This window comes from Sapajus apella, unplaced genomic scaffold, assembly GCF_009761245.1.
Source record: "Sapajus apella isolate SASKATOON/1434 unplaced genomic scaffold, GSC_monkey_1.0 scaffold66, whole genome shotgun sequence".
In the NCBI taxonomy this organism is placed as follows: domain Eukaryota; kingdom Metazoa; phylum Chordata; class Mammalia; order Primates; family Cebidae; genus Sapajus; species Sapajus apella.
In genome coordinates, this window is record NW_022437006.1 from 1406154 (window position 1) to 1433699 (window position 27546).

A 27546-nucleotide genomic window follows, 5' to 3' on the forward strand; every position below is an offset into this window, starting at 1 on the left:
AAAGAAACCACAGAAGCTTGGGGCCTTCTCTCTAGCTCTAACCCAAAGAAAATGAACTTTAATTTTTTTTTTTAAAGAATCACTTAAGATTTTCTTCTTCTTTTTTTTTTTTTTACATTTGCTTATTAGTATAGTATCTCTTTCCAAAGCTGGTACCCTTTTCTTCAATAATATGGTAAAAACTGAGTATAACCCTTAATTCAAGCTAGGCCTCTGCTTCTACCTGAATTGGTACAAAATTAAGACACTATATCTTGTAAGAACTAAAATTGTATTTGAAATTTTTATTTTAGGCTGCAAAACCAAAAACAAACAATGAATAGGCTTGTCAAATGATATAAATTCTTCCTTTTCAGGAAAGCAGAAGGTAGACATTGCCACAAAGAAAAGATGCTTGGTTTAATGGAGGTTAAATTTAAAAGTACAGTTAAATTCAGGCTAACTTCTGAAAATCCTGTTTTATTCACCTCACTGTGGTACCATTAACTATACTGAGTCAGGTTACTTTATAGTTAACTATGTCACTTTTAACACAATACTCCATTAAATATACTTATTGGGTGTGGTTATACTGGAAATTCTTAACCATACAGTTGTCTTACCAGTTGTTTATTTAAAACGATGAATTGTCTTATATAAGTCACCATGTTTCTGTAACAGAGTAATGAAAGGCACAGCTAATCCAAGTGGACTTAACCATATTCAACAACCAGCTGAAAAAATACTTTCGTTCTTCAGGGAAAAAATTATGGAAAAAAAAAAAAAAAGGTTTCCTTTAACACTTGACATTTTCATAGCTGTACTCCAAGAGCTACATAAAAATATTCCAGAAGAACCAAATTATGCAGCGATGAATGAAACGTGTTACAGAATTTGTGCATTCAACGTATTTGGCAGAAAAACTAGTTAAAATGCTAATTAGAACAAATTGGTCTTTAAAATATCAGTTTCTTGTCTTTAAAATAAAATTACCTTATCTACCAAGAAAATACAAAAGGCTGTAAGTAAATAAGAGTTGTGTTTAGGCTGTGACAGTGCAGGTTATCCTCAAGGCCACATACTTCTTGCTTCACTGCTGTTTGCATTTTGCTGCATTTTGATCCTTCGGGTCAGAGTCTGGATCATTTTCCTCATCTCCTTCTTCCCCTTTCTCATCTGCTTCTTCATCTTCATCATCATCATCATCATCATCATCTTCAATAGCTTCTCTAGTAAAGTATAACACTGATCTTGGGATTATATGCTCACGTAAAAAGTGACCAATTTCAAAGACTGCAGCAAAGATAAAGATAGCTTCAGCATCATCATCCAGATCTCCATTCTCAGGAACTTCAGGAGCGGCAAAAGAAAAAAAAAAAAAAAAAAAAATGAAAGCGTAATTGGAAACTGTTTTAATCACAGTATGAACTGTCCCATGTCCCTTGTGTTTCTGCTGCTGCTTAATGGTTTTCAAAGTGACATTCTTTCCTTTTTTCCAATCTATCTGGAACCCTGCACAGCCCATAATTTCTGGTCCATCAAAAGAAAAGGGATGAGAATCATCTGCTCTGACCTCATACTATATGTCTTTGTCAGTACTTCATTTGTAAAATATTCATTGGGCTCAAAATGAAATTCTAAGAAAACTCATAGGCTGGCCAGCTTCGGAGACCTTCACTTTAATATCTTTCAAGTGCTTCAGAATAGGTTCATCATGTTCCTGAACCATATCACTGAGCAAGTCAACATTCTTAAAAACAGTTAACCAAAATTCAGGAATTCCTTTGGGGTTTTCTTTTTCTTCATCCTTTTTCTCATCTTTAATCTTGGCCTTTTCTTTCAACTCCTCCAAAATCTCATCGTCATCTGGTTTCTGTTCACATTTTTCTTCCATAGGTTCATAAATTGCATTAATAATCTCAAATTGCTTATCAAATAAAGGCTGATATAGAACAGCATACTTCCTTTCAAGATCTTGAACTTCCTCCTAGAATTTGGCTTCTGTCTGTGCACATTTAACTTGCAGGTTGTTGAGAGCATTCACTCGTCTTTTAACTACCGTAGGCAGGTTGTCAGTGTCTGCCATGTTGTAAGAACTCCAAATGTTGGTGGCTAGTATGGGGAGCCAGGTGGCTAGAGCTGCACAGGCAGTGACTCAGGGTGGCAGCTGCAGTAGGAGGAGCAGGAGGTGGCACCGCAAGCAGATGGCACTAAAAAAGGAGACCCCATCTCTTAAAACGAAAACAAACCCTTAATTTCACCAACCCGAGGTACTTCCTAAAATTTGGCATTGACCTAGGCACTTTGCTGTGCATCTATAACACAGAAATGCCTGTACTGTACATCTTTAAAAATCAGATGCTATACTTATTTTGAAATAATTCTTAAACCATGTAACAACTTTCTCATATTGTCAGTTGGAAGATTTGCATAGTATTTTACTTTTTAGATATAGCCTCATTTATTGGGCTACTCTCCTACTACTGGAGAGTTTGTTTTCTGTTATAGACACATATAAACAGTGCTGTGATGGACTACCCGCACCTATCTTTGGGGCACTGTGTCCAGGTAAACACTGAGGATAAATTCGTAGAAGTAGGTTTATTAAACGATATAACATCCTTAGAATCTTTCATGACATACTGCATACTGTTAGCATATTGTACTGTTTTACTACTAGCAAGTACATCCATTTCTCTACACCTTCATTAGAAAACCTTTTTATTTTGAAATAATTAGACTTACAGGAAGTTGCAAGGTGATGTAAAGGGAGGTCGCAGCACCCTCCACTGTGTACCCTTCCCCTCCTCCCCCACTGTTGGACATCTTGCATAACTATAGTACAATAACCGTGAGAAAATGGGGATGGGTGCAATCCACAGAGCTTGTTCAGAGTTCACCAATTATACATGAACTCATTTGTGTGTATGTTGTTCTGTATACTTTAGTGGGAGGTGGACTTCATATGAGTCAACTCCCATAATGAGAGTATTTATCAGAGAAATTATTCAATGCTTATATGTATGGCATATTGAGGGAAGTAAAGACTACCACAATGGGCCTTTAAAGAGTTTACTGGGTAAGGTAGGTCAGGGTAATACGGGGCTTGATTAGGTTGCAAAAGTATAACTATTTTATTTAAATACTTCTTATTGTTAGATATAATTCATATTTAGAAAAGTACATACAGCTTATATGTACATTTTGTAAATAGTTAATAAACCAATTATCTGTGTCCACCTAATCAAGCATTTGAGACATTGAAGAGACACCATGTACATTTATTTCAGGGTTTGGGAAAGCTCCACATTTAAGAAAGCATTTGAATGGTGCTCTGAATAGAATTCAAGAAGGCAGTAATGAGAGGGCATTTTAAGCTTGGGAATAGCAAAGAATAATGCAAAAATAATGTATGTGGAGAACAGCATGTATAATGATGGGACATAATAAGAGATAAGGCAGGAAGGGTGTCTAGGAACAAGACTCTAGAAAGTCTTTAATATTTTGTTCAGAATTTGGAGAATGTCTTATTAAAAAAAACACTTTTGGTCAGAGGAATAATTTATTTTATTTATTTTTATGAGACAGAGTCTCACTCTGTCGCCCAGGCTGGAGTGCAGTGGTATGATCTTAGCTCACTGTACCTTCTACCTCCCAAATTTAAGCAATTCTCCTGTCTCAGCCTCCCAAGTATCTGGGATTACGGGAAACTGCCACCACGCCTGGCTAATTTTTTTGTGTTTTTAGTTTTCACCATGTTGACGAGTCTGGTTTTGAATTCCTGACCTCAACTGATCCGCCATCCTCAGCCTCCCAAAGTGCTAGCATTACGAGGGTGGGCTACTGTGCCTGGCCGAATCATTTATTTTAGAAGGATAATTCTAGTAATTTTGAAAAATTATTTGGTGAAGGGAAAGGTTGGAGGCAGAGAGATCAATTACTGGTAATTTTAACCACTTTAAGTGCACAATTGAGTAGCATGATTTACATTTACAGTGTTGAACAACTATCAGTAACATCTATTTCTAAAATGTTTCATCGCTGCAATAGAAATTCTTATCTATTAAGTAGTTACTCCTCATTCCCCTCTCCTCCAGCCCTGGTAACCTCTACTTTACCTTTTTTATTTTTTTGAGACAGCCTCACTCTGTCAGGGAGGATGGAGTGCAGTGGCGCAGTCTGGGCTCACTGCAACCTCCGCCTCCCAGGTTCAAACGATCATCCTGCCTCAGCCTCCTGAGTAACTGGGATTACAGGTGCCTGCCACCATACCCAGCTAATTTTTGTATTTTCTTTGTATTTTTAGTAGGGACGGGGTTTCATCATGTTGGCCAGGCTGGTCTTGAATTCCTGACCTTAGGTGATCTGCCCATCTTGGCCTCCCAAAATGCTGGGATTACAGGTGTGAGCCACCGCATCCGGCCGAATTTACTTTCTGTTTCTATGAATTTGCCTATTTTAGATATTTCATATAAATTGAATCATTCAGTATTTGTCCTTTTGTGCTTGGCTTATTTCTGTTAGAATAATGTTAGACCAGTATCTTTTGCCTGAGCTACTATAAAAATGTACTCAATAGTGGTTGTAAAAATAGAGAGGAAGGGATGATTTGGGGGAAGCATTATCAAAGGTATTTGTAGAATTCAATTGGACTTGAATTTTAAAAAAGACAATTCTAGGGTTTCTAGTTATTAAACAAGATAGGAAACATAAGGTGCTTAGTACCTAGATAAAGAGATTTAATTTGTCTTTGTGATCCCAGCATTTTGGGAGGTCGAGGTAGGTGGATCACTTGAGGTCAGGAGTTCGAGACAAGCCTGGCTAACATGCTATGCTTATTTGTTTACATATTGTCTATGACTGCTTATGTGCTTAATGGTAGAGGTGAGTAGTTGCAGCAGAGACTGTACAGCCTAAAAAGCCCAAAATATTAACTCTGTGACCCTTTATGGAAAAAGTTTGCCAACCTCTCTACTCTTGATTGTGAATCAATGGAAATAAATATAAGGCACTATTTCCTGTCCTTAAAGAGCTTATATTCTAGTTGAGGAAAACTAGGGCAGAGAAAAGGTGCTTAGCAATTCTTAGTTAACTGATGTTTTATGTCAGAACAATTATTATATTTACAAGTATATATTTTACACACACACACACATACACACACACCCACACCCCTACCTATCATGAAATGATTCCTTTTCCCATATAAAAAATTTAGAGAAACTAGTTCAAACTAGTTCATAATGACTTGAGTTAGAACACACGGAAATAGGAATGAATGAAATTGTTTATCTGAGGCTTTCTCAGAAAATAAGATGAGCTTAAAGCTTCCAGAAAGACTTATAACTTGTAATTTCTTTCCCTTTTCACAATGCCAGAAACCATATACTTCATTGCCTTTCAGATGCGGTGGTGCTAGAATTTGTTATATTTTCCATGAGACTTTTGGGCGAACCTTAGAATCTGTTGATCCACTTGGTGGCCTTAACACTATTGACATTTTGACTGCCATTAGAAATGCTACTGTGAGTATGCTTAGCTTTTAGACTTTAAAAAAGTGAGGCTAAAGTTTTTCTTATTCACATACTATGTCTTTTTAAATTTAATTATAGTTTGTTATTTTGCTCTCATATTTGAAATTAGAAAGCATTTTTCATGAAAAGTACCAAAAATGTGACTTATTTTCTTAACTTTTGGGAAGAACTGAAATTATATATAGCTATAATAAGAGTTCTAAGTTTTATTTTTTCAGGGTCCTCGTCCTGCTTTGTTTGTGCCTGAAGTTTCTTTTGAGTTACTGGTCAAGCGGCAAATCAAACGTTTAGAAGAGCCCAGCCTCCGCTGTGTGGAACTGGTTCATGAGGAAATGCAAAGGATTATTCAGCACTGTAGCAATTACAGTACACAGGTAACTGAGAGAGAAATGTAACAGGTTTCACATAAACTAGAAAAAGACATGAAGTGGTGGTTTCATTGGGTGGAAGGAAATGAGTAAGATGGAATATAAGGTAAAAATCTGTAGTTCCCTTACCTGGAAGTGATTTGAAATAGTATTCTTTTTTTTTTTTTTTTGTATTGTCAGGTGGTCGGTTAGCTCACCAACTGAGCTAACTGGCTGCCCGACTGAAATGGTATCCTTAAATATAGTCTCCAAATCTAATTCAGTATTTCTGTGATCATTAAGTGAAAGAAAATTATTGTGAGCCTCGCATGGTGGCTTATACATGGAGTCTCAGCTACTTGGGAGGCTAAGGTGGGAGGATGGCTTAGTGAGAATATGTCTTTAAAAAAAAAATTGTTTTTCTTTCATCTGCCATTTATAGGAATTGTTACGATTTCCTAAGCTTCACGATGCCATAGTTGAAGTGGTGACTTGTCTTCTTCGTAAAAGATTGCCTGTTACAAATGAAATGGTGAGCTACTATATCATAGACCCTTGTAATTACTCTTAGTAAAAATTTATATTTTTGCTTGGCTGCTTTTTAATGAGCATTATATGGTTACTTTAGAGTTTAGGCATAATGTTTTCCAGTGTATTGAGAGGAAAAAAGTTGAGTTTCCACCTCATTTCAAAGGAAAATTTTAAATAATTTTGGTATAAAGTGCATTTTTACTTTATATAATCATTGTTAGCCTGCAGGCATGGGTTTTCTTGAGAATATATTTATGATTGAGGGTTATGAATAGCTTTGCTGTATTATGTAGTACCACTGATCTTAAGAGAAAATTAGTTCCATCTTTAGCCTCAGTAAACTGAGCCTTTATATACACTCTGAGATACATCAGAGTAATCTGGCCACTTCTGCAGTTTGCTTGTTATGACTAATTTGCTTGTTATGAAACTCTAATTTCTAGTTGCTTGCTACTGTTCTGTGGGTTGCTGCTGTACACACACACACACACACAAAATGCTAAAATTGGCAGAAATATGGGATAAGCATTTAAAATTGCTCTTATGCCTCTAATTGTTGGCTGGGTTTTTTTGTTTTGTTTTCTTTCTGATCACTAAAAATGCATTTGGGTCCTTGGCTCAAGATGGTGAGCCCCGTGGAGGTTTACTAAGAGTACAAAACCATCCTTGGAATGTAAGTGCTGCTGCTTGGTTGTTTCCTTAGTGAGGATAGCCCTCAGATTCTGATGTCTAAGACTGCCTTTAGCACAGAATCATTGGAACTTCATTTTAATGATCCTTTTCACCTTGTTCTGGGCTGATAAATGCTGTTCTGATACCTGAGATTTGTTAGGACAGGACATAGTAAAGGGCTTAAGTTTATCCTCTCTGTAAGACTTAGTGGCATGGTGGCTTATGCCTGCAATCCCAGCACTTTGGGAGGCCAAAGGCAGGTGGATCACCTGAAGGTTGGGAATTTGAGACCAGCCTGACTAATGTGGAGAAACCCCATCTACTAAAAATACAAAATTAGCTGGGCGTGGTGGTGTGTGCCTGTAGTCCCAGCTACTCGGGAGGCTGAGGCAGGAGAATCGCTTGAACCCAGGAGACAGGGATTGTGGCGAGCTGAGATCGTGCCTCTGTACTCCGAACTGGGCAACAAGAGCGAAACTCTTTCTCAAAAAAAAAAAAAAAAAAAGATTTAGCAGCTCTGTAGAGGTCTAGATAAATTAATCCCAACTTTCCTTTTTTATTGTCCTCTTAGGATTTTGAACTACATATATTTTAAATTAGGTGCGTTATAGTTAAGGCTAATTAGTCACTACCTCAGGTCTTTAGATGTATCCTTTACCCAAATAAAGTTCACATAAAGTTAACATCTTTAACTGATGTCTGGTTATGAACTTATGCTGTTAAAAATGAACTAAAAAAGTGATGTGGAATAGTGGATGATCTGAAGTTTCACTAGCAAAGTTGCATAAAGCCTTGAAATTTAGACTTGCATCAGGAAGATAACTGGTTTTCCCTAACAGTAAAATACTTGCAGTTACTTTAACGTTATTTTTCCCTCTTAGAAATGCAATTTTAGATGCCAAAATGTAAATAATTTTAAAGCTAGAGTAAATAATTATTTGGCCTAAGATTTATCAGTTGGAATATAATTATCAAGTAGTTATTTAGGCATATGTTTCCTGTACTTTTTCAGTATTGTCTGTTTCATAAGTTTTATATATAAATTTCTCAAAGTAAAATATGGTTAATGTATTTTTGTATATAGCGTAACTTATTTTTTTCTAGGTCCATAACTTAGTGGCAATTGAATTGGCTTATATCAACACAAAACATCCAGACTTTGCTGATGCTTGTGGGCTAATGAATAATAATATAGAGGTAAATATAATTGTTATGTTTTTTCACAGATGGAAAAATCTGCTGTAACTCAGTTATATCAAACTTATTTAGCATGGCATAACTATAAAATAGACGTGTGCCACATTAGTGCCTGCTGCATGCCAGGAAGTAGGCTGAGGGAATTACATTGTTTTCTTAATTCTTAAAACCACCTGAAGGCATTATTACTTTCTGCTTATGAAATTGAAATTCAGAAAGAATCTGAGAATTCATTCAGTTAATGTGACTGGCTCTATTTTGGTAACTTGTAGTTTATACAGGGGAAGTGTGTACAACAAAGTGAGTGTTTAAAATTGTTTTCATTTGTCTCTGAAAGCTGTGTAGGAAACACTCAAGAATTACCCAACTTAGCATACATTTGGAAAAGCAAGAGTGCTTTTTTCACCACTACTGGGTTGCTGCATTTCATGGCTCTTTTCTTTCCTTTTGATGTTAATGTAGCAAATTGAGTAAAAGCTCAGATGGAGCCAAGGCTGGTGGATAGAGCAATTTATCCAGAAGCCATTTGTTTCTCTGCCACTTTTCTCCAAAAATAGTACATTTTTCTGCTACTCCCTAATTCAGTAAGACCTCAGAGTCCCCTTCTATACCAAATTTCCTCTTCTGTATATGCGTGGTGAGCAATGGCATTTGGAAACTGGAAGGGATCCTGGGTTACTGACTTCTACTCTGGTTAAAACACGGGGTAACCAGGCTCGGTGGCTCATGCCTGTAATCCTAGCACTTTGGGAGGCCGAGGCAGGTGGATCACCTGATGTCAGGAGTTCGAGACCAGCCTGGCCAACATGGTGAAACTCCATCTCTACCAAAAATAAAAAAAATTAGCCAGGTGTGGTGGCAGGCGCCCGTAATCCCAGCGTCTTGTGGGGCTGAGGCAAGAGAATCACTTGAACTTGGGAGCGGGGGTTGCAGTGAGCTGAGATTGCGCCATTGCACTCCAGCCTGGGCAACAAGAGTGAAACTTTCCAAAACAGATGGGGAGCTTGAGGCTTACAGACAGCAGTTATTCCTTTGGTGCTTATTTTGGAGGGCGCTATTATAGGAAACTAGCACCTTCTTCCCAACACTGATCTAGGAAACTAATTTTTGGTTACGTAGCTGGGGTGATTCCTGTTACCAGAAAAAATCCAAGACATATAGTTGAGTAGGCACTTCAAAACACTCAGAAAGTAAGCTAGATAACAGTTATGTTAAAAATTAGCATGTAGACAGTTAAAGGATTTAGTTCTTTTTACATCAACACTAACATCATGGGCCAGGCACTGTGGCCTGCAATCCCAGCACTTTGGGAGGCCAGGGCAGGCGGATCACGAGGTCGGATGATCAAGACCATCCTGGCCAATATGGTAAGACCCGGTCTCTACTAAAAATACAAAAATTAGCTGGGTGTGGTGGCGTGTGTTTCTAATCCCAGCTACTTAGAAGGCTGAGGCAGGAGAAACACTTAAACCAGGGAATCGGAGGTTGTAGTGAGCCAAGATCGCACCACAGCACTCCAGCCTGGTGACAGTGCAAGATTGTCTCAAAAGGAAACTAACCATGAAAAACTTGTGTATGCCGTAGTTTTGTTATACTTATAAGGTCTTATGTGATATGATTTCAGATTAGTATTTTTCTACGAATGAATAGGCTTCTGGTTTTAATGACTGTGCCAAAGAACCTTATATGGATATTTTCATTTAAGTCATTTAATCTTTACCATAACCCTGAGGGCAGATAATGTCATTAACAGATTAGGACACTAGGGCTTCAGAAGAGTTGGTAAACTGTCCAGTTAGCAAAGCAGGTACACCAGGTCTGCTGGGGTCCAGGCCCAGCTCAGGTCACAACTGGTTAGTAACAGACGAGGGTGAGAATTCTGGATACTGTGCCTTTCCCTTTGTATCCCTGTTAAAAACATACATTTTAACATGGTAATTTTTTATTTTGAAGATTTTTTTTTTTTTTTTTTTTTTAGATGGAGTCTCACTCTGTCACCCAGGCTGGAGTGCAGTGGCATGATCTCGGCTCACTGCAGCCTCCACCTTGCGGGTTCAAGCAATTCTCCTGCCTCAGCCTCCCAAGTAGCTGGGACTACAGGTGTGTGCCACCATGCCCGGTTAATTTTTGTATTTTTTAGTAGAGACAGGGTTTCACCGTCTTAGCCAGGATGGTCTTGATCTCCTGACCTAGTGATCCACCCGCCTTGGCCTCCCAAAGTGCTGGGATTACAGGCATGAGTCACTGCACCTGGCCAAAGATTGTTGATTATCTATATTTTTATGTTTTTTATTACTGAATACCCTCCCATGAAAAAATAAAATTGGGTGAAATTTGTGTCAAAAAATATATATATATCTTACATGTAAAACATCATTGAGGGCTGGGCACAGTGGCTCACGGCTGTAATCCCAGCACTTTGAAAGCCAAAGGCAGGCGGATCACCTGAGGTCAGGAGTTCAAGACTAGCTTGGCCAATATGTCAAAACCCTGTCTCTACTAAACATACAAAAATTAGCCAGGTGTGGTGGTGGGTGCCTGTAATCCCAGCTACTCAGGAGACTGAGGCAGGGAGAATTGCTCTAACCCGGGAGGCGGACGTTGCAATGAGCTGAGATCTTGCCACTGCAGTCTAGCTTGGGTGACAAAGTGAAACTCCACCTCAACAAAAACAAAAACAAAACCATAACAAAGCTTTTACAAAAACAAAACTATAATGTAGACAGTATTACATGAACATAATCAAACTTTTTTTGCAAGTGTGATTGTGTTCATGTAATACTTTATACTTAAGAGCAATTTCGACTTTAACATAAATACTTTCTACTGTATTTGATGCAGACTGTGAGAGATCCATCATTAACACCTTTCATTATCAGCTTTCTATATCTTCATATTCTTTTTTCTTCAGACAGAGTCTTACTCTGTTGCCCAGGCTGGAGTGCAGTGGCGTGATCTCGGCTCACCGTAAACTGCCTCCTGGATTAAGCGATTCTCCTGCCTCAGCCTCTTGAGTAGCTGGGATTATAGGTGTGCACCACCACACCCAGCTTATTTTTGTATTTTTAGTAGAGACAGGGTTTCACCATTTTGGGGCTAGGCTGGTCTCGAACTCCTGAGCTCAAGTGATCTGTCCACCTTGGCCTCCCAAAGTGCTAGGATTACAGGTGTGAGCCACCGTGCCTACCCAGTATCTTCATGATCTTGTGCCTATCTTGATGCTTGGATGTAGCAGATGCTTGGGACAATCTAATTTGAATTTAACAGTTTTTTTTTTAGCTTTGTACAAGTTACTTTGATAATATTAGCAAATTAGAATTGTGGGCAATTGACGAGTCTGTTAAATTAGCCATGTTATAGAAAGGACTATCAGTTGTCAACACTTTATTTTCTGGAGGTAGTTTAGGAACATTTTATAAGGATAACCTCAACCACAGATACTTCTTCAATGTATGTTTTATGTAGGGGAGTTGTTTGAATTTAACACAAAGGTGTTCAGGTAAGAGTGACTTTAAAAGGCTTTATGGAGTTTTCTATGACTCTCTGCACTTCAAATTCCACATGGTATGTTGAAGGCTTATGTTCCAGATTTATGTGAGGACAGTTTATATCACTCTTTCTTAGTGGGAAAGGGGGAAAAGATGTCAGTCTGTTGCCCCTCATTTGAGAATCCCCAGTACAGAGAGCCACTGTTACTGACACTATATTGTATCCTTCAGGTGTGTGGGCAGAAAAAAAAAGATTGAGAAGCATTGGGTTAAATGATTTCTTATTTATTTTAAAATATAATTATGGCATGAGTCCCAACAGTGAGAGGATGTATCTGTAAGTTACTCCACACTTTTCAATTAACACGAACATTTTTTAGTAGGCATATATCTCAGTACTCAAATAATCAGTTTTGTTTTGCTTGATTTGTGTTTCTTAGGAACAGAGGAGAAACAGGCTAGCCAGAGAATTACCTTCAGCTGTATCACGAGACAAGGTAAAAAAAAAAAAAAAAATTTTTTTTTTAATGCACATTCCCAATACCTAAAGATGGATTGATGAGCTCAGAATATTAATCAGTTCTAGGAGTAATTCTTTCTTCTTTTCCTCCCTTTAACACTCCATTGGAGCTAAAGGCATACAAGTTTAAAATGGGCTTTGAGTGATTTAAAGATAATAGCATTTTGAATTCAGTGACACAAATGCTTACAAGTTTAAGTGGCTGGGCTTGGTGGCTCATGCCTATAATCCTAGCACTTTGGGAGGCCCAGGTGGGCGGATCACCTGAGGTTGGCAGTTGGAGACCAGGCTGACCAACATGGTGAAACCCTGTCTCTACTAAAACTACAAAATTAGCTGGGTGTAGTGGTACATTCCTGTAATCCCAGCTACTCGGGAGGCTGAGGCAGGAGAATTGCTTACATTCAGGAGGCAGAGGTTGCGGTGAGCTGAGATCACACCATTGCACAACAGCCTGGGCAACGGGAGCAAAACTCTGTCTCAAAAAAAAAAATTAATTAAAAAAATTAGTAGGTTTAAGCATTTAGTTAAGCATGAAGCTTTAAAAAAAAATTCAGCTAGTGATTTTATCAACTTTATAAATAGTTGAAATGACTTATGATAACACGTTTTCTTGGAAAAAATGCACACAAAACAGAGGTTTTAATTACTAGTAATACTTACAATAGTTGTAATACTAATGTGTGTATAAAAATTTGTTACCTTGAATTCTTTGCCAGCAAATAATCTTATCAAATACGAAAAGTAAAAATGACGCTTTTTATTTGGATTTTTCTTATGTATTCATCTGAAAGAAACTTTTAACAATGAAGGAAATAAGGCAGAATAAACAATTTTATCTCCCATGATTATTTTCATTTTTCATGTTATTTTACGATTTTGTTACAGAACGGAAAAATTCACATTTATAGAATGTTTCTGAATGCATTTTTGCATCCTTGATTTTTTTACCCCCTGCATTTTTTGCCTTTAGTCTTCTAAAGTTCCAAGTGCTTTGGCACCTGCCTCCCAGGAGCCCTCCCCTGCTGCTTCTGCTGAGGCTGATGGCAAGGTCTGTTCTGATTCTTAATCTAAGCCTGCATGCCTAGTTCTTTGGTGCAACATAATCTTCTGGAAACAATACAGTGAATAGAAGAATATTAATATGGGATACTGTGCTAAGGTCAGATCACTTCAGTCTAATATATATTTTAAAATTGTGTAACAATGCAATGCCTACTTTATATTGTTGACATCCTTTTGCTTGCAATATAGAAGATGCACACAGAAAAAGAAGTAATTTAACGAGGAAATTATCCTGCACTTTTTGAATTTCAACCCATTGGTATTTAAATTTTGCTTGTTAAATTGCATGTTTTAACATATCTTTTAACAGTCAATTCAGGACAGCAGAAGAGAAACTAAAAATGTGAGTCTCTTGCTTCAGAATGGAAATGTTGGTACCTTTGGTTCTCACTGAAACACTGTCTATAACACCATTAAAAAACCTGTTTGTGTAGTGCTCTCTCTCTTGTCTGTGCTATGTTCTTAATGTTCCTTTTATCCAACCTGTGGAAGATGGCATTAGTTTTGATGTTGTGTTAATTAGTTACAATAATAGGCTTTCTCTCTGTTTTCTGTTACCTTCAATAACAGGTTTAAATTTAGTATTTTGGTAGGAAATAGATTGCAGAGATGGAATTGTATTTTTGGACATTTCCTCTTTAAAGATCTTGAGATCTGTTCAGTACTAATAGATAATCCTCTAATCTATTGCTTCTTTCTTATATTTCCAATTAGTTTGCACTTGTTATGATATATATCGCTTCACATATGCTTCAGAAGCTTAAGCAAATCAAAAACAAGTGGGGACTGTGAGAGTTTGAGACTGTTTTCAATTCTTGACAATCATTTTAGATGAAAATTAAATAATGTATAAATTATTCAGTCATGCCTATTTCAAGATTTTCTGCCATTTAGCTCCTTTCCTTTCTTAAATGTCCATATTTAAATGTCTTATCTTCTCTCAGCCCACTGTGCTCACGAATATTAAGAGAACCATCTAAATCACTGCACAAGTTTTATTTCATTCATGACATCACACTGAATGTGCTCACTCTCTTTAAAATTTCATTTGGTATACCATTCATGTATAGTTAACATTTAAAATTCTAATTACTCATTTTTAAGTGAATGTGTAATATACTACTTATATTTAAATATAGTTCACCTTAACTGACATACTAAATACAGATTTTAGCAAATATTTTGATTCAGAATGATACCCCAAACTACCATTTTTCTAACAGTGGTGAAGGAAATAATGCCATAATGCTCTATTAAATTTATGTAATCCACTTTTAGATTGTAAGATCTTAAAGAATACCTAAAAAAACCCTCTCAAATGTTGATGAATTATGTTTTTCCATTATAAGCAGTCATTTTTGTTTTTTAGAAGTCAAGACTAATTTTACGGAAAACAAGGTGCAAAAGCACTTGTGATTAATGGTAGCACTAGATTTCTTGCAGCAAATCCTTAAGAGTGCAGATGTTGAAGGGACTTCCGTTGTGTTTATGTCAGATTCCACCTTTGAAACAACTTATAGTGACTGTCAGCCTAGGAATAACAAATGTCTTGCTATTTGTTAAAGAGTTCTTATACCTTATGGCATTTTTGTTGACTACTAGGAATGTAAATTGACTTGAGAAATATATAAAGTCTTAAGTTCAGAGACATAATAAATTTATAGAATTTTAGGGAGAGAGTTTAACAGTGTTTATGATTACTTAAGAAATTAAACTGAATGGCAGTTCTTTGTGCTTTTAATGAGTAGTTTTGTTTTTAAGGGCAGCTTATACTTCTTTTTACAATTTAGTGTTTGAAGGGTGGGAGAAGAGGAACAGTTTTGAAAAGTTAGCGAATGATAAAAGAAAAAGGGAATTAAATAGAACATAAATTGGCTGATGCCTTGCAAACAACTTACAATAGAAACTCTTACTTTAGACAGCTCAGGGTTCCAGTTATACATGCCACCTACCATCTCCTTCTCACCTCATTATCTGTCTGCATAGATTAAAGTTGGTATAGGTTTTGGAACATGTTTTTTCAGGTTGCGTCTGGAGGTGGTGGGGTTGGAGATGGTGTTCAAGAACCAACAACAGGCAACTGGAGAGGAATGCTGAAAACTTCAAAAGCTGAAGAGTTATTAGCAGAAGAAAAATCAAAACCCATTCCAATTATGCCAGCCAGTCCACAGAAAGGTCATGCTGTGAATCTGCTGGATGTGGTAAGCCGTGACAATTTGGTTTAGGTCTAATAGGATAACCATGTTAGTAGGAAAACAATTAGACAAAAAGAACTAAAAGTCTCAAAACTTAGTAACTTTCAGATGTTAAATGCTGGCATTTCAAAGTGTCATTAAAGTAATATTCTTCCCCTTCATCCCCACTTAGCCAGTTCCTGTTGCACGAAAACTATCTGCTCGGGAACAGCGAGACTGTGAGGTTATTGAACGACTCATCAAATCATATTTTCTCATTGTCAGAAAGAATATTCAAGACAGGTTAGTATTAATATAAATCACAGGCTTTAATACTGCTGGATGATTCTGTGATTTGTTTTGAAAAATACATGTATTTTAAAAAATTTTAGGTTAGTTTTTATTCTAAATCAAGTGGATTCTCTGATAGTCCTTGGGTAACTTGTAGTAAGACTTGAGTTTGTTAACATAGAATGACTAGGACCTCATGTATCAGCTAGAAAAAGCTATTAAAAACGAGAGATTCTTTTGTTCTGTCTGGCTGCCACATTTTGAGTCATTTAAGAAATTTTTTTTTTTTTTCCAAATTTTAATTTAATAGTTTCATTATTTTGGCTAGTAACACTGACTTGCCTTTTTTTTTTTTTTTTTTTGAGACAGAGTCTCGCTCTGTCACTGGGCTGGAGTGCAGTGGCACGATCTCACTTCATGGCAACCTCCGCCTCACAGGTTCAAGCAATTCTTTTCCATCAGCCCCTGAGTAGCTGGGATTACAGGCGTGCAACACCACCCCCAGCTAATTTTTTCTATTTTTAGTAGAGATGGAGTTTCACCATGTTGCCCAGAATGGTCTCGAACTCCTGACCTCAGGTGATCCATCTGCCTCGGCCTCCCAAAGTGCTGGGATCACAGGCGTGAGCCACTATACCTGGCCTTGTTTTTGTTTTTTAAAGATATAATTCATACACTACAAAGTCCACCCTTTTAAGTGTAGTTTGCAGTGATTTTTATTATATATCACAAAGCTGTGCAATGCTCACCACTATGTGGTCTTAACCACTACGTGGTATTTGTAATATTTGCATTAGTTCTTAAAGAAGCCCTGTACTCAACTGCAGGGGCTTCCCATTTTGCTCCCTCCTATATCTGGCAACCAATAACCTATGGTCTCTCTGGATTTGCCTCTTTGGGACATTTCATATACTAATATGTCTAATACTCGTATAAGACTAATATTCATATAGTCTTTGTACCTAGCTTTTCTTTCACTTAATATGTGTGTGTTTTGGAAATGGAGTCTCGCTTTGTCGCCCAGGCTGGAGTGATCTTGGCTCACTGCAACCTCTGCCTCCTGGGTTCCAGCAATTCTCCTGCCTTTGCCTCCCACCACCACGCCCAGCTAATTTTTGTATTTTTAGTAGAGAGAGGGTTTCACCATATTGGTCAGGTTGGTCTCGAACTCCTGACCTTGTGATCTGCCTGCCTCCCAAAGTGCTGGGATTACAGCTGTGAGCCACCGCACTTGGCTCACTGAATGTTTTTAAGCCACATCCATATCGTAGCATTGAATCAGTATAGTCATGTGCCACATAATGTTTTAGTCAACAGACCACATATTTGAATGTGTTCCCTTTAGATTATGCTACCATATTTTTTCTGTAATTTTCTATGTTTAGATACATACTTACCATTATGTTACAGTTCCCTACAGTATTCAATACAGTAACATACTGTACATGTTTGTAGCCTAGGAGCAATAGGCTATCCTATCTACCTTAGGTGTGTTGTAGGCTGTACCATCTGTAATTGTGTAAGCACACTCTTTGATGTTCACATAATGAAATCATCTAATAATGCATTTCTCAGAACATATCCATGTTATTAAGTGATGTATCTTTTTATGTCTGAATAATATTAGATATAGGGATATGTCATACTGTGTTTATCCATTCATCAGCCGATAGATGTTTAGGTTTTTCTCACTTGTTGGCTATTATGAATAATGCTTTTTCTTTTTTTTGAGATGGAGTCTTGCTCTGTTGCCCAGGCTGGAGTGCAGTGGTGCCATCTCAGCTCACTGCAAGTTCCACCTCCCAGGTTCAAGCAATTCTCTATCTCAGCCTCCCAAGTAGCTGGGATTACAGGCACCCACCAACACGCCCGACTATTTTTTGTTTTTTTTGTATTTTCAGTAGAGACAAAGTTTTACCATGTTGGCTAGGCTGGTCTTGAACTCCTAACCTGATGATCCACCCACCTGGGCCTCCCAAAGTGCTGGGATTACAGGCGTGAGCCACCATGCCCAACCTGAATAAAGCTTATCAAAGAGTTTTGAAATAAGGATGATGAAAAGAAGGTAAAATATTGAGGACTGTTGCTTTTCCTTTTGAGACAGAGTAAGACTGTCACCCAGGGTTGAGTGCAGTTCTTGGCTCACTGCAATCTCTGCCTCCTGGGTTCAAGTGATTCTCGTTTCTCAGTCTCCTGAGTAGCTGGGATCACAGGCATGTGCCACCATGCCCAGCTAATTTTTGTATTTTTAGTGCAGATGGGGTTTCACCATGTTGGCCAGGGTGGTCTCAAACTAAATTCCTGGCCTCAAGCAGTCCACCTCCCTTAGCCTCCGAAAGTGCTGGGATTACAGGCATTAGCCAGTGAACTGTTGCTTATAATTAAGCAAAAATCTAAAGGGCAATTATGCCATTAGTGAAATATCCAAAGTAGTACAGTGTTCTTATTTCCTAAGCCCAAATTATTAAAAGTAGAATTTTGGCTAAAATTCCATAATTCGGCTTTGTTTTGCAGTGTGCCAAAGGCAGTAATGCATTTTTTGGTTAATCATGTGAAAGACACTCTTCAGAGTGAGCTAGTAGGCCAGCTGTATAAATCATCCTTATTGGATGATCTTCTGACTGAATCTGAGGACATGGCACAGCGCAGGAAAGAAGCGGCTGATATGCTAAAGGTACTGTGAAACTTTTGAATTTTTATACTTGGGCAGTAGACAGAAATAGTTTTAAATGCAGTTTTGATTTTTGGATATTTATATATATATACACACATGTATATATATACATATATACATATGTATGTGTATATACGTATATACATATACTGTATATGTATATATACACATATGCTGTATATATGTATATACATATACTGTGTATATATACATATACTGTATATGTGTATATGCGTATATATGTATATATATGTATATATATACTGTGTGTATATATATACATATACTGTATATATATATATACACTGTGTATATATACACACATATACTGTATATATATACTGCGTGTATATACGTATATATATACTGCGTGTATATACGTATATATATATGCGTGTATATACGTATATATATACTGCGTGTATATACTGCGCGCGTATATACACTGCGCGCAGTATATACTGCACGCGTATATATACTGCGCGCGTATATATTGCGTGTATATACGTATCTACATTGCGCGCGTATATATACTGCGCGCGTATATACACTGCGCGCGTATATACACTGCGCGCGTATATACACATATAAAATATGTGTATATATACACATATGTACATATATACATAGTCTTTATATTCTAGCTTGGTTTGTTTCTTGTTGGTACTTGATTAGATTCTAATTCCAGAGAACATATTGGTTAATACAAACTGGTTATATAAACCTACCACATATACATTGGAAAAATTACCCTGCATAATTCTGATTAAGTTCATAACTTTATAATAAGCATTTAAAATTTTTATTTCCTTTAATGCAGGCATTACAAGGAGCTAGTCAAATTATTGCTGAAATCCGAGAGACTCATCTTTGGTGAAGAGAACTGTATAATACTCAGCCTTTGTTGACTCAAAAACTTGCTAGTTACTGCCTGAGTAGAATTTTATTTATGAACTCCTGTGCACTGCAATGGTATGAATCTGCTCATGTGAAGACTGGCTGTAAACTGAAAAGTGTATTCCATATTGCAGAACAAATCGCACATTTAATCCAAATAATAAATGGCTGTTTCTAAAGTTTCCCAGTATATATAAAATACATCAACTCTGTCTTGTGACAGTTTCATTGGAACTTAAAAAGAACTGTTAATGTTCTAGTTGTACAAAGCAGTTTGCCTGTGGATAAGATGACCTGTGTAATCTTTGTTAGTAATCTTAAAGCTGCTGCCATAGTCCTCCAAGAAGAAAGCACCAAGACAACATTTCATATGACTATAATGCATGTACTATATAAACTGAGCTGGCTTTGAAAGATGTGAGTTGGCAAGTTCCTCACATAGAGTCATTGTATTCCACCTGTCCTTCAATTTAGTTTTTCTGAGCTTCTCTGCAGACTTTGATGTGTTTTTAAGAATGCTGAATGCACAAAAGGATCTGTGACACCGACATGGATGTGGTGTGCATACTGTGTAGTTACATAGCCCTTCCAATTCTGGGTCCATTTGCCCTAGCATATTAAAAATTAAAATATGCTTTGATTCATACTTAAACCGGTAAGCATAAATGCCTACATTAATTCCTACATTAAAAACAACAGCCATCTACCCTTGATGATCTAGTAAGAGTTGGTAATGATGGCCAGTTCCTTTTAGTTTTAGACAATTCAGTGATGACCTAAATCTCCCTTAACTTGCAAATAGAGTAGTAGTAACAAAGGTACATCTTTAAAATGGAGCTCTTACACCAGCCTCTAAGATTCACTTTGAGGTGGGACTTAAAACCAATATACTGTGTGTGTATGCTGGTAATAGCTACTTTTGTTTTACAGCATACAAACAAAATATATTCCAACAAAATATATTAGAATAGTTATGAAACTACTTGAGGAGTTTTGTTATTGAAAGAAAAACACCCAGATAGACAAACTCCTTAAGACTTACAGACTTAAACTGCATTTATGGGGTAGTGATGAGGTTTAGAACATGTAATTCCCCAGGTGATTCTTGGTATAAACTACATTATAAATTTTAAGATAGATATACCTCACATCTAGCCCCATCACTAACAGACAACACATTTATATTATAAACATTAAATTTTTTTTTTCAGTTTATGACCAGATATTCGTGAAGGACTATTGGCAGGGAAAATATGAATGTTAACTTTGCTTACTGCACCAATATACTAAGGAACAACAGGCTCTGATCTCAAACATTAAAAACCCTGTATCAGTCTGATATGATATGGCACTATCTTGAATCTGTTACTAGTACCATCTTGACAGCGGATACATGCTCCCAAAACTTTTGTTACCACACTTAAAAATCACTCTGCTGTCATTAGGCATCAGTTTCAAAATTATAACCATACATGATTTACTTTTTCCAGATAATTAGTACTTTGAATTCATAAGGGAAAAAAACCCAAAAAACTTATGATGCACTTTTCTCTAGCACATCAGATTTCAAACTGAAAATTAAAGACATGCTATGGTAATGCACTTGCTAGTACTACACATTTTGTACAACGAAAAACAGAGGCAAGAAACTTAATGGAAAGCGAAAAAACGTTCTTTTGTTGGCCCTTAAACTGAGTCAAGTTCTGAAATGTAGAGATGATCTCTGACATTTATAACAGATACCTGTATGTTCTTGCTGTGTAAATAAAATTGCTGGTATGAAATGACATTAAAGTTTGTCAAAAAAATTCTTAAGTTTTCTCCCAGAGAAAGGGAGAAAAGGAGCTTTTTAATACCTAAATCTACTTTAAAACAACCGTATAGAGTACTAAACGTTTTATGACTTTTTTCCTACCAGATTCTGACAGTTCACCAAGGTATTATTACATCGCCATTTTTGCGTATGAAGACAGTGACTTGCTCCAAGTAATCCAGGTAGTAAATGGCTAGAATTTGAACACTAAAGCCATGCTCTGCAGCCTGTAAGATTTTCAAAAGAAATCTGATTAATCATTTCATATGTGATTCACTTGATCCTCAGGGAAACAGGGAGGCCACTGCTTTTTTTCAGATATGGAAATAGTTCTGGAGAATTAATTTGCCTCATGTTTGCAGAGCTGAACTCAGTCTTGATTCCAAATCCTTTAGGTTTGACCTGAAAACTTTCCTTACCTGGATACTTTTTGATAGTCTCACATGAGTGCGTATTTTATTCTGGGGGGGATTATTTTTAAATTTACCTCTAGTTGCAATCTGTGTGGGGCAGAAGTGGAAATTTAAAACTAATTTAAGTTCCTAAATTTGTAAAACATTGCTACCTTAGGAATCCACTGACAAAACATGGCTTAATGAGAATGAAATGATGGAACACAGGCAAGGAACTAAAAAACTGAGTTAGAAACTTCCTGAAAAGTCACGTACTAATTGTTATACTATTCCTTGTAAAAAAAAAAAAAAAAAACTTCTTACTGTAATTTCTCAAAGCAACCATGTCCTCATCTAACTTTTCTCCTTTTCAAAATGAACTACATTTGCTCCCTCAACTACAAAAAAAAAAATATATATATATATATATGTATATATATATATATATATATATATATATCAAATTTCTAATCAGTTTCTAATACTAGTTTTCCCATTTCTAATGTGGACACCAGAGGCACTATTGATTTTATAAACAACTATATAACATTAGTGAGATCGGTGTGCCACACCTGATACAAAAACACACAATTTTTTTTTTTGAGACAGTCTCACTACTCACTCCGTCTCCTAGGCTGGAGTGCAGTGGCGCAGTCTCGACTCACTGCAATCTCCATGTCCCAGGTTTGAGTGATTCTCATGCGTCAGCCTCTCTAGTAGCTGGGGGTTACAGGCACTTGCCACCAGGCCTAGCTAATTTTTATATTTTCAGTAGAGACAGGGTTTTGCCCTGTTGGTCAAGCCAGTCTCAAACTCCTAGCCTCAAGTGATTTGCCCATCTTGGCCCCCTGCAGTACTGGGGTTTCAGGTGTGAGCCACTGAGCGCAGCCTCACAATTCCTTACACTATCTCTTTTCATTGTTCTTCATCACCACAAAAAGGAGAATGGGAAGGGTAGGATAGGAAAGCTGGCATTTCTATCTCTTCTCAAGTATAATTTTAAAAGGAGATTAACCCTGAAAATCATGGTTTTCTATGGTAATCAAGATTTGTACATCAGAAAATAAAACATCCCATCACTAAACAAATACCTTATTTATTAACCAGCCCATAAAAATCAAATGAAGTTACTCACACTGAGTCCTAGTGTATACTCCATTCTGTTTTTCTGATTTGCATAAGCAAAGATCTAAGTTTTGGGGCCAACCCTTCAGAGGTCTTGAGAATAAATGATGGGTAAGTACTTGAATAACCAGAAGGGATTTTTCATCATAACTGAAGCCATTTTATAATGTAGAAATTTCTTTTTCCTATTTTAAGTAAGGAAAGTCCATTCTTGAGAATGTGTTGTCCAACAATTAAAACGCTCTCAGGATTTGTTACTTGTTGGTGATTTATGCTGACTCCGCCTTCTGTTATCATTCGATACCTAAAAAATAGAAACGTTTAGTAAGTAGAGAGATCCAATGACTGTTGATCTGTCCCCCCCAAAAAGACTATTTCACTTACATTTCAGAGGCTCTTCAATTGAGAACATTTGGCAGTGGACTGTTGTTACCTTCATGTTCACTCTATTAATAGATTCTGCCTCCCTTTAATGCTCTTTGTGTTTTTTCTTTTTTTTTTTTTTTTTTTAAAACACAGTCTTACTCTGTAGCCTAGGCTGGCATGATCTTGGCTCACTACAATCTCCACCTCCTGGGTTCTAAGTGATTCTCCTGCCTCAGCCTCCAGAGTAGCTGGGATTATAGATGCATGCCACCACACCCGGCTGATTTTATATTTTTAGCAGAGACGGGGTTTTGCCATGTTGGCCACGCTGGTCTCAAACTCCTAACCTCAGGTGATTCACCCACCTCCCCTTCCCAAAGTGCTGGGATTACAGGCATGAGCCACCATGCCCAGCCTCCTTTATGCCTTGCATCTGCTATTTCAAAGGCATAGTTAGCTTTTGCTATTCAGTTAGTAATGGCTTTAAAAATGAAGTGAAAAGGAATAATGGAGAATCCCCCCCCCACCAACTTGGGGGAAAAAAAAGAAAATCACAGAAAAGAAACTTACAAAAGTAAAAGAGAACAGTGCTGCTTTCAGTAAACTATCCATAAGACACAAGTCACAACTATAGTGGTATCTACAGAAATCTTTAGGAAATTTGCTTATGAAACTGGAAAATCCTTGCAAATTATATTGAGACTATGCAATTAATAGCAAATTGTTAAAATGAAAAATTTTCTTAAAATGAGATTGGCTGGTTTTAGAAATGGAAGATCTGTAGCTTATCTAATAAATTTGGGATTACTAACCAAAATTTTTGATAGCATATATAAGGAGGTTAAATAAGTTTCACTGGAGTTATTTATCATCCAATGCATTCACTGAACATTTACAGAGCTCTTTCTACGTGCTAAATATAAACGGTACTGCAATCTAGCAGAGAGATAAAGACAAATGAACAATGAAAACACACTGTGATTAACGCTATAAAGACCGAGGAGTTCTTCTAGGAGCACACTGGTTAGGTGAGGGCTGAAAATTTCTCTGAAAAAAGAGATACTTTAATTGGGAGTGAAGCTACCTTGACAATCAGGACTCAGAAACATGGGAACAGCTAGAAAGAGGTGAGATCTGAGAAGAGGGCTACAGCATGACTAGATTTGTGAGAAATCCTGAAGAAAGATAAATGGTGATTTTCTCTCATCTGAATGTGTTACCAAATAAAATTAAGAAACTACGTGGTTTTAAAAATATTTTCATAACTTTTTGGGTAGAGACACAGTCTCACTATGTTCTTGCCCACAAAGATCTCGAACTCCTGGCCCCAAGCAATCCTCCCGTCCCTGCCCCCCAAAGTGTTGGGATTACAGGTGTGAGCCACCACACCTGGTCATGGACATGGTTTTATAAAATTCAACAGTAAAAGATTTTCTGGGGGATGGATCCAAGATGGCCGATTCGGAGCAGCTCAGGATTGCAGCTCCCAGTGAAAGCGCGGAGGATGAGCGGACGCTGCATTTCCAGACAGATTTTTATTGCCCACAGACCAGGAGATTCCCAGACAGAGGAGCCCCTTTTGGCCGGCGCGGCTGTTTTGGCCAGCGCGTTGGTTCTCTGCACAAAATACACGAGTCCGGGTGCCAATTTAGCTGGCGATTGGAGCTTCTGGGAGACAGTGTCGTCCATTCAACTGATAAAAAAGGGGACTGAAACAGGGAGCCAGGCCAGGAGATTCCTGGGCAAAAAAGTGCCATGAATCTCCGTGGCTGTTTCAGCCGGTGCAGTGGGTCGCCACACGGGAAACCACACAGATCCTGGTGCCTTTTCAACAGGCAACTGAAACACCTGGGAGACAGAGTCGCCTGTTCAACTTAAAAAAATAAAAATAATAAAAAAAAAAGGGGGCTCTGAGGCAGGGAGCAGGTGATCAGGCTTGGCTGGTCCCACCCCCACAAAAAAGCAATCTGAAATTCTCTGGATTGAGAGTTTCACAGCAATCACAGCTGGACCTGGGACAGTCCAGCTCTGTGGGGGAGGGGCGTCCGCCACTACCAAGGCACTCCACCACTACGGAGGTAGTCCGCCATTGCTGAGGCAGTCTGCCATTACAAAGAGACTCCGCCATTATAGAGGTGGGCCGCCATTGCCAAGGCAGTTCTAACTATATCCATATAAACAGGACTGCAGGGAAGTTCACATGGTAGATGGGCAGAGCCCACAGCAGCTCAGCAAAGCCTCTGCAGGCAGTGACTAGGCTGCCTCCTTGCTGGGCAGGGAAGCCCTGAAAAAGGTAGTAGCACAACAGAAACTCATAAATAAAGCTCTAACTACCCAGGACACAGCACCTGGGGGAAAAAAAAGGGTGTTTATGAGTTCTGCTGCAGCAGACTTAAACGTACCTGCCCAGCAGATCTGAATGAACAATGGCGCTCACAGCTCAGCACTTGAGCTCCTATGAAGGACACACTGTCTCCTCAAGCAGCTCCCTGACCCCCATATATCCAAAGAGTCACCTCATAAAGGAGAGCTCAGACTGATATCTGGTGGGTATCATTCTGGGACAAAGATAGCAGAAGAAACTGGCAGCAACCCATACTGTTCTGGAGCCGCTGCAGGTGACCCCCAGGTGAGCAGGGCCTGGACTGGACTTCAGCAGTCCTACAGCAGAGGGGCCTGACTGTTAGAAGGAAAACTAAGAAACAGAAAGAAAGAAATTCATCATCAACAAACTGGACGTCCACTCAGAGACCCAATCTGAAAGTCAACAACTGCAAAGACAACAGGTGGATAAATCCACAAAGATGGGAAGAAACCAGTGCAAAAAGGATGAAAACACCAAAACCAGAACACCTCTCCTTCTACAAGGGATCACAACTCCTCACCAGCAGGGGAACAAAACTGGATGGAAAATGAGTGTGATGAACTGACAGAATCAGGCTTCAGAAGGTGGGTAATAAAAAACTTCTCTGAGCTAAAAGAACATGTTCAAACCCAATGCAAAGAAACTAAGAAGCTTGAAAAAAGAGTTGACGAAATGTTAATGAGAATAAACAACTTAGAGAGGAATATAAGTGAATTGATGGAGCTGAAAAACACAAGAACTTCGTGAAGCACACACAAGTTTCAACAGCCGAATTGACCAAGCAGAAGAAAGGATATCAGAGGTCGAAGATCAACTCAATGAATTAAAACGGGAAGGCAAGATTAGAGAAAAAAGGGTAAAAAAGAATGAACAAAGTCGCCAAGAAATATGGGACTAAGTGAAAAGACCTAATCTACGTTTTATAGGTGTACCTGAACGTGATGGAGAGATTGAATCCAAGCTGGAAAATACTCTTCAGGATATTATCCAAGAAACCTTCCCCAACCTAGCAAGGCAGGCCAATATTCAAGTCCAGGAAATACAGGGAACACCACAAAGATATTCCTCAAGAAGAGCAACCCCAATACATAATCGTCAGATTCACTAGGGTTGAAATGAAGGAGAAAATGTTAAGGGCAGCCAGAGTCAAAGGTCAGGTTACCCACAAAGGGAAGCCCATCAGACTCACAGCAGATCTCTCAGCAGAAACCCTACAACCCAGAAGACAGTGGGGGCCAATATTCAACATCCTTAAAGAAAATAACTTTCAACCCAGAATCTACTATCCAGCCAAACTAAGCTTCATAAGTGAAGGAAAAATAAAATCCTTTGTGAACATGCAAGTACTCAGAGATTTCGACACCACCAGGCCTGCTTTACAAGAGCTGCTGAAAGAGGCTCTACACACATAAAGGAACAACCAGTACCAGCCACTCCAAAACCATGCCAAATGGTAAAGAGAATCAACACAATGAAGAATCTGCATCAACTAATGGGCAAAACAGCCAGCTAGCACCAAAATGGCAGTATCAAATGCACACATAACAATATTAACCCTAAATGTGAATGGACTAAATGCCCCAATCAAAAGACACAGACTGACAAATTGGATAAAAAGCCAAAAAGCATCGGTGTACTGTATCCAGGAAACCCATCTCACATGCAAGGATACACAAAGGCTCAAAATCAAGGGATGGAGGAAGATTTACCAAGCAAATGGAGAGCAAAAAAAACCGGGGTTGCAATTCTCATCTCTGATAAATTAGACTTTAAAGCAACAAAGATCAAAAGAGACAAAGAAGGACATTACATAATGGTAAAAGGATCAATGCAACAAGAAGAGCCAATGATCCTAAATATATACGAACCCAATACAGGAGCACCCAGATACATAAGGCAAGTTCTTAATGACTTACAAAGAGACTTAGACTCCCACACAATTATAGTGGGAGACTTTAACACCCCATTGTCAATATTAGACAGATCAACCAGACAGAAAATTAATAAGGATATCCAGGACTTGAACGCAGACCTGGACCAAGCAAACCTAATAGACATTTACAGAACTTTCCACCCCAAATCCACAGAATATACATTCTTCTCAGCACCACATCAC

The 27546-nt window shown here is 37.9% G+C and overlaps 2 protein-coding genes and 1 pseudogene across 13 annotated transcripts in view; 1 reads left to right on the top strand and 2 right to left on the bottom strand.

Moving 5' to 3' along the window:
* Window positions 1-20467, top strand: part of DNM1L (dynamin 1 like) — a 62275-nt gene extending 41808 nt beyond the window's left edge. For 5 of the 11 annotated variants that reach the window (XM_032248292.1, XM_032248290.1, XM_032248300.1 and 2 more), the window contains 11 exons: window positions 5384-5504; window positions 5732-5887; window positions 6303-6392; window positions 8168-8260; window positions 12189-12245; window positions 13242-13319; window positions 13644-13676; window positions 15358-15534; window positions 15701-15810; window positions 18313-18472; window positions 19293-20467. In XM_032248292.1, the coding sequence (XP_032104183.1) occupies window positions 5384-5504; window positions 5732-5887; window positions 6303-6392; window positions 8168-8260; window positions 12189-12245; window positions 13242-13319; window positions 13644-13676; window positions 15358-15534; window positions 15701-15810; window positions 18313-18472; window positions 19293-19349 (1132 nt within the window). In that variant the 3' untranslated portion in view covers window positions 19350-20467. The remainder of the gene's footprint in view (window positions 1-5383; window positions 5505-5731; window positions 5888-6302; window positions 6393-8167; window positions 8261-12188; window positions 12246-13241; window positions 13320-13643; window positions 13677-15357; window positions 15535-15700; window positions 15811-18312; window positions 18473-19292) is intronic. The other 6 variants (XM_032248293.1, XM_032248291.1, XM_032248297.1 and 3 more) reach the window with 3 other exon arrangements.
* LOC116530274 lies at window positions 74-3571 on the bottom strand (annotated as a pseudogene).
* The window catches only part of YARS2 (tyrosyl-tRNA synthetase 2), an 18024-nt gene continuing 10601 nt past the window's right edge, over window positions 20124-27546 (bottom strand). Inside the window, exons 5-6 of one of the 2 annotated variants that reach the window (XR_004259915.1) lie at window positions 22710-23003; window positions 20124-21409 (exon numbers count right to left, since the gene is read on the bottom strand). Coding sequence is in view for 1 of the 2 variants with exons in the window: in XM_032248302.1 (XP_032104193.1) it covers window positions 22844-23003 (160 nt within the window). In the remaining variant the exon portion in view is untranslated. Of the gene's footprint in view, window positions 21410-22653; window positions 23004-27546 lie in introns of those variants that run through there. The other variant, XM_032248302.1, reaches the window with a different exon arrangement.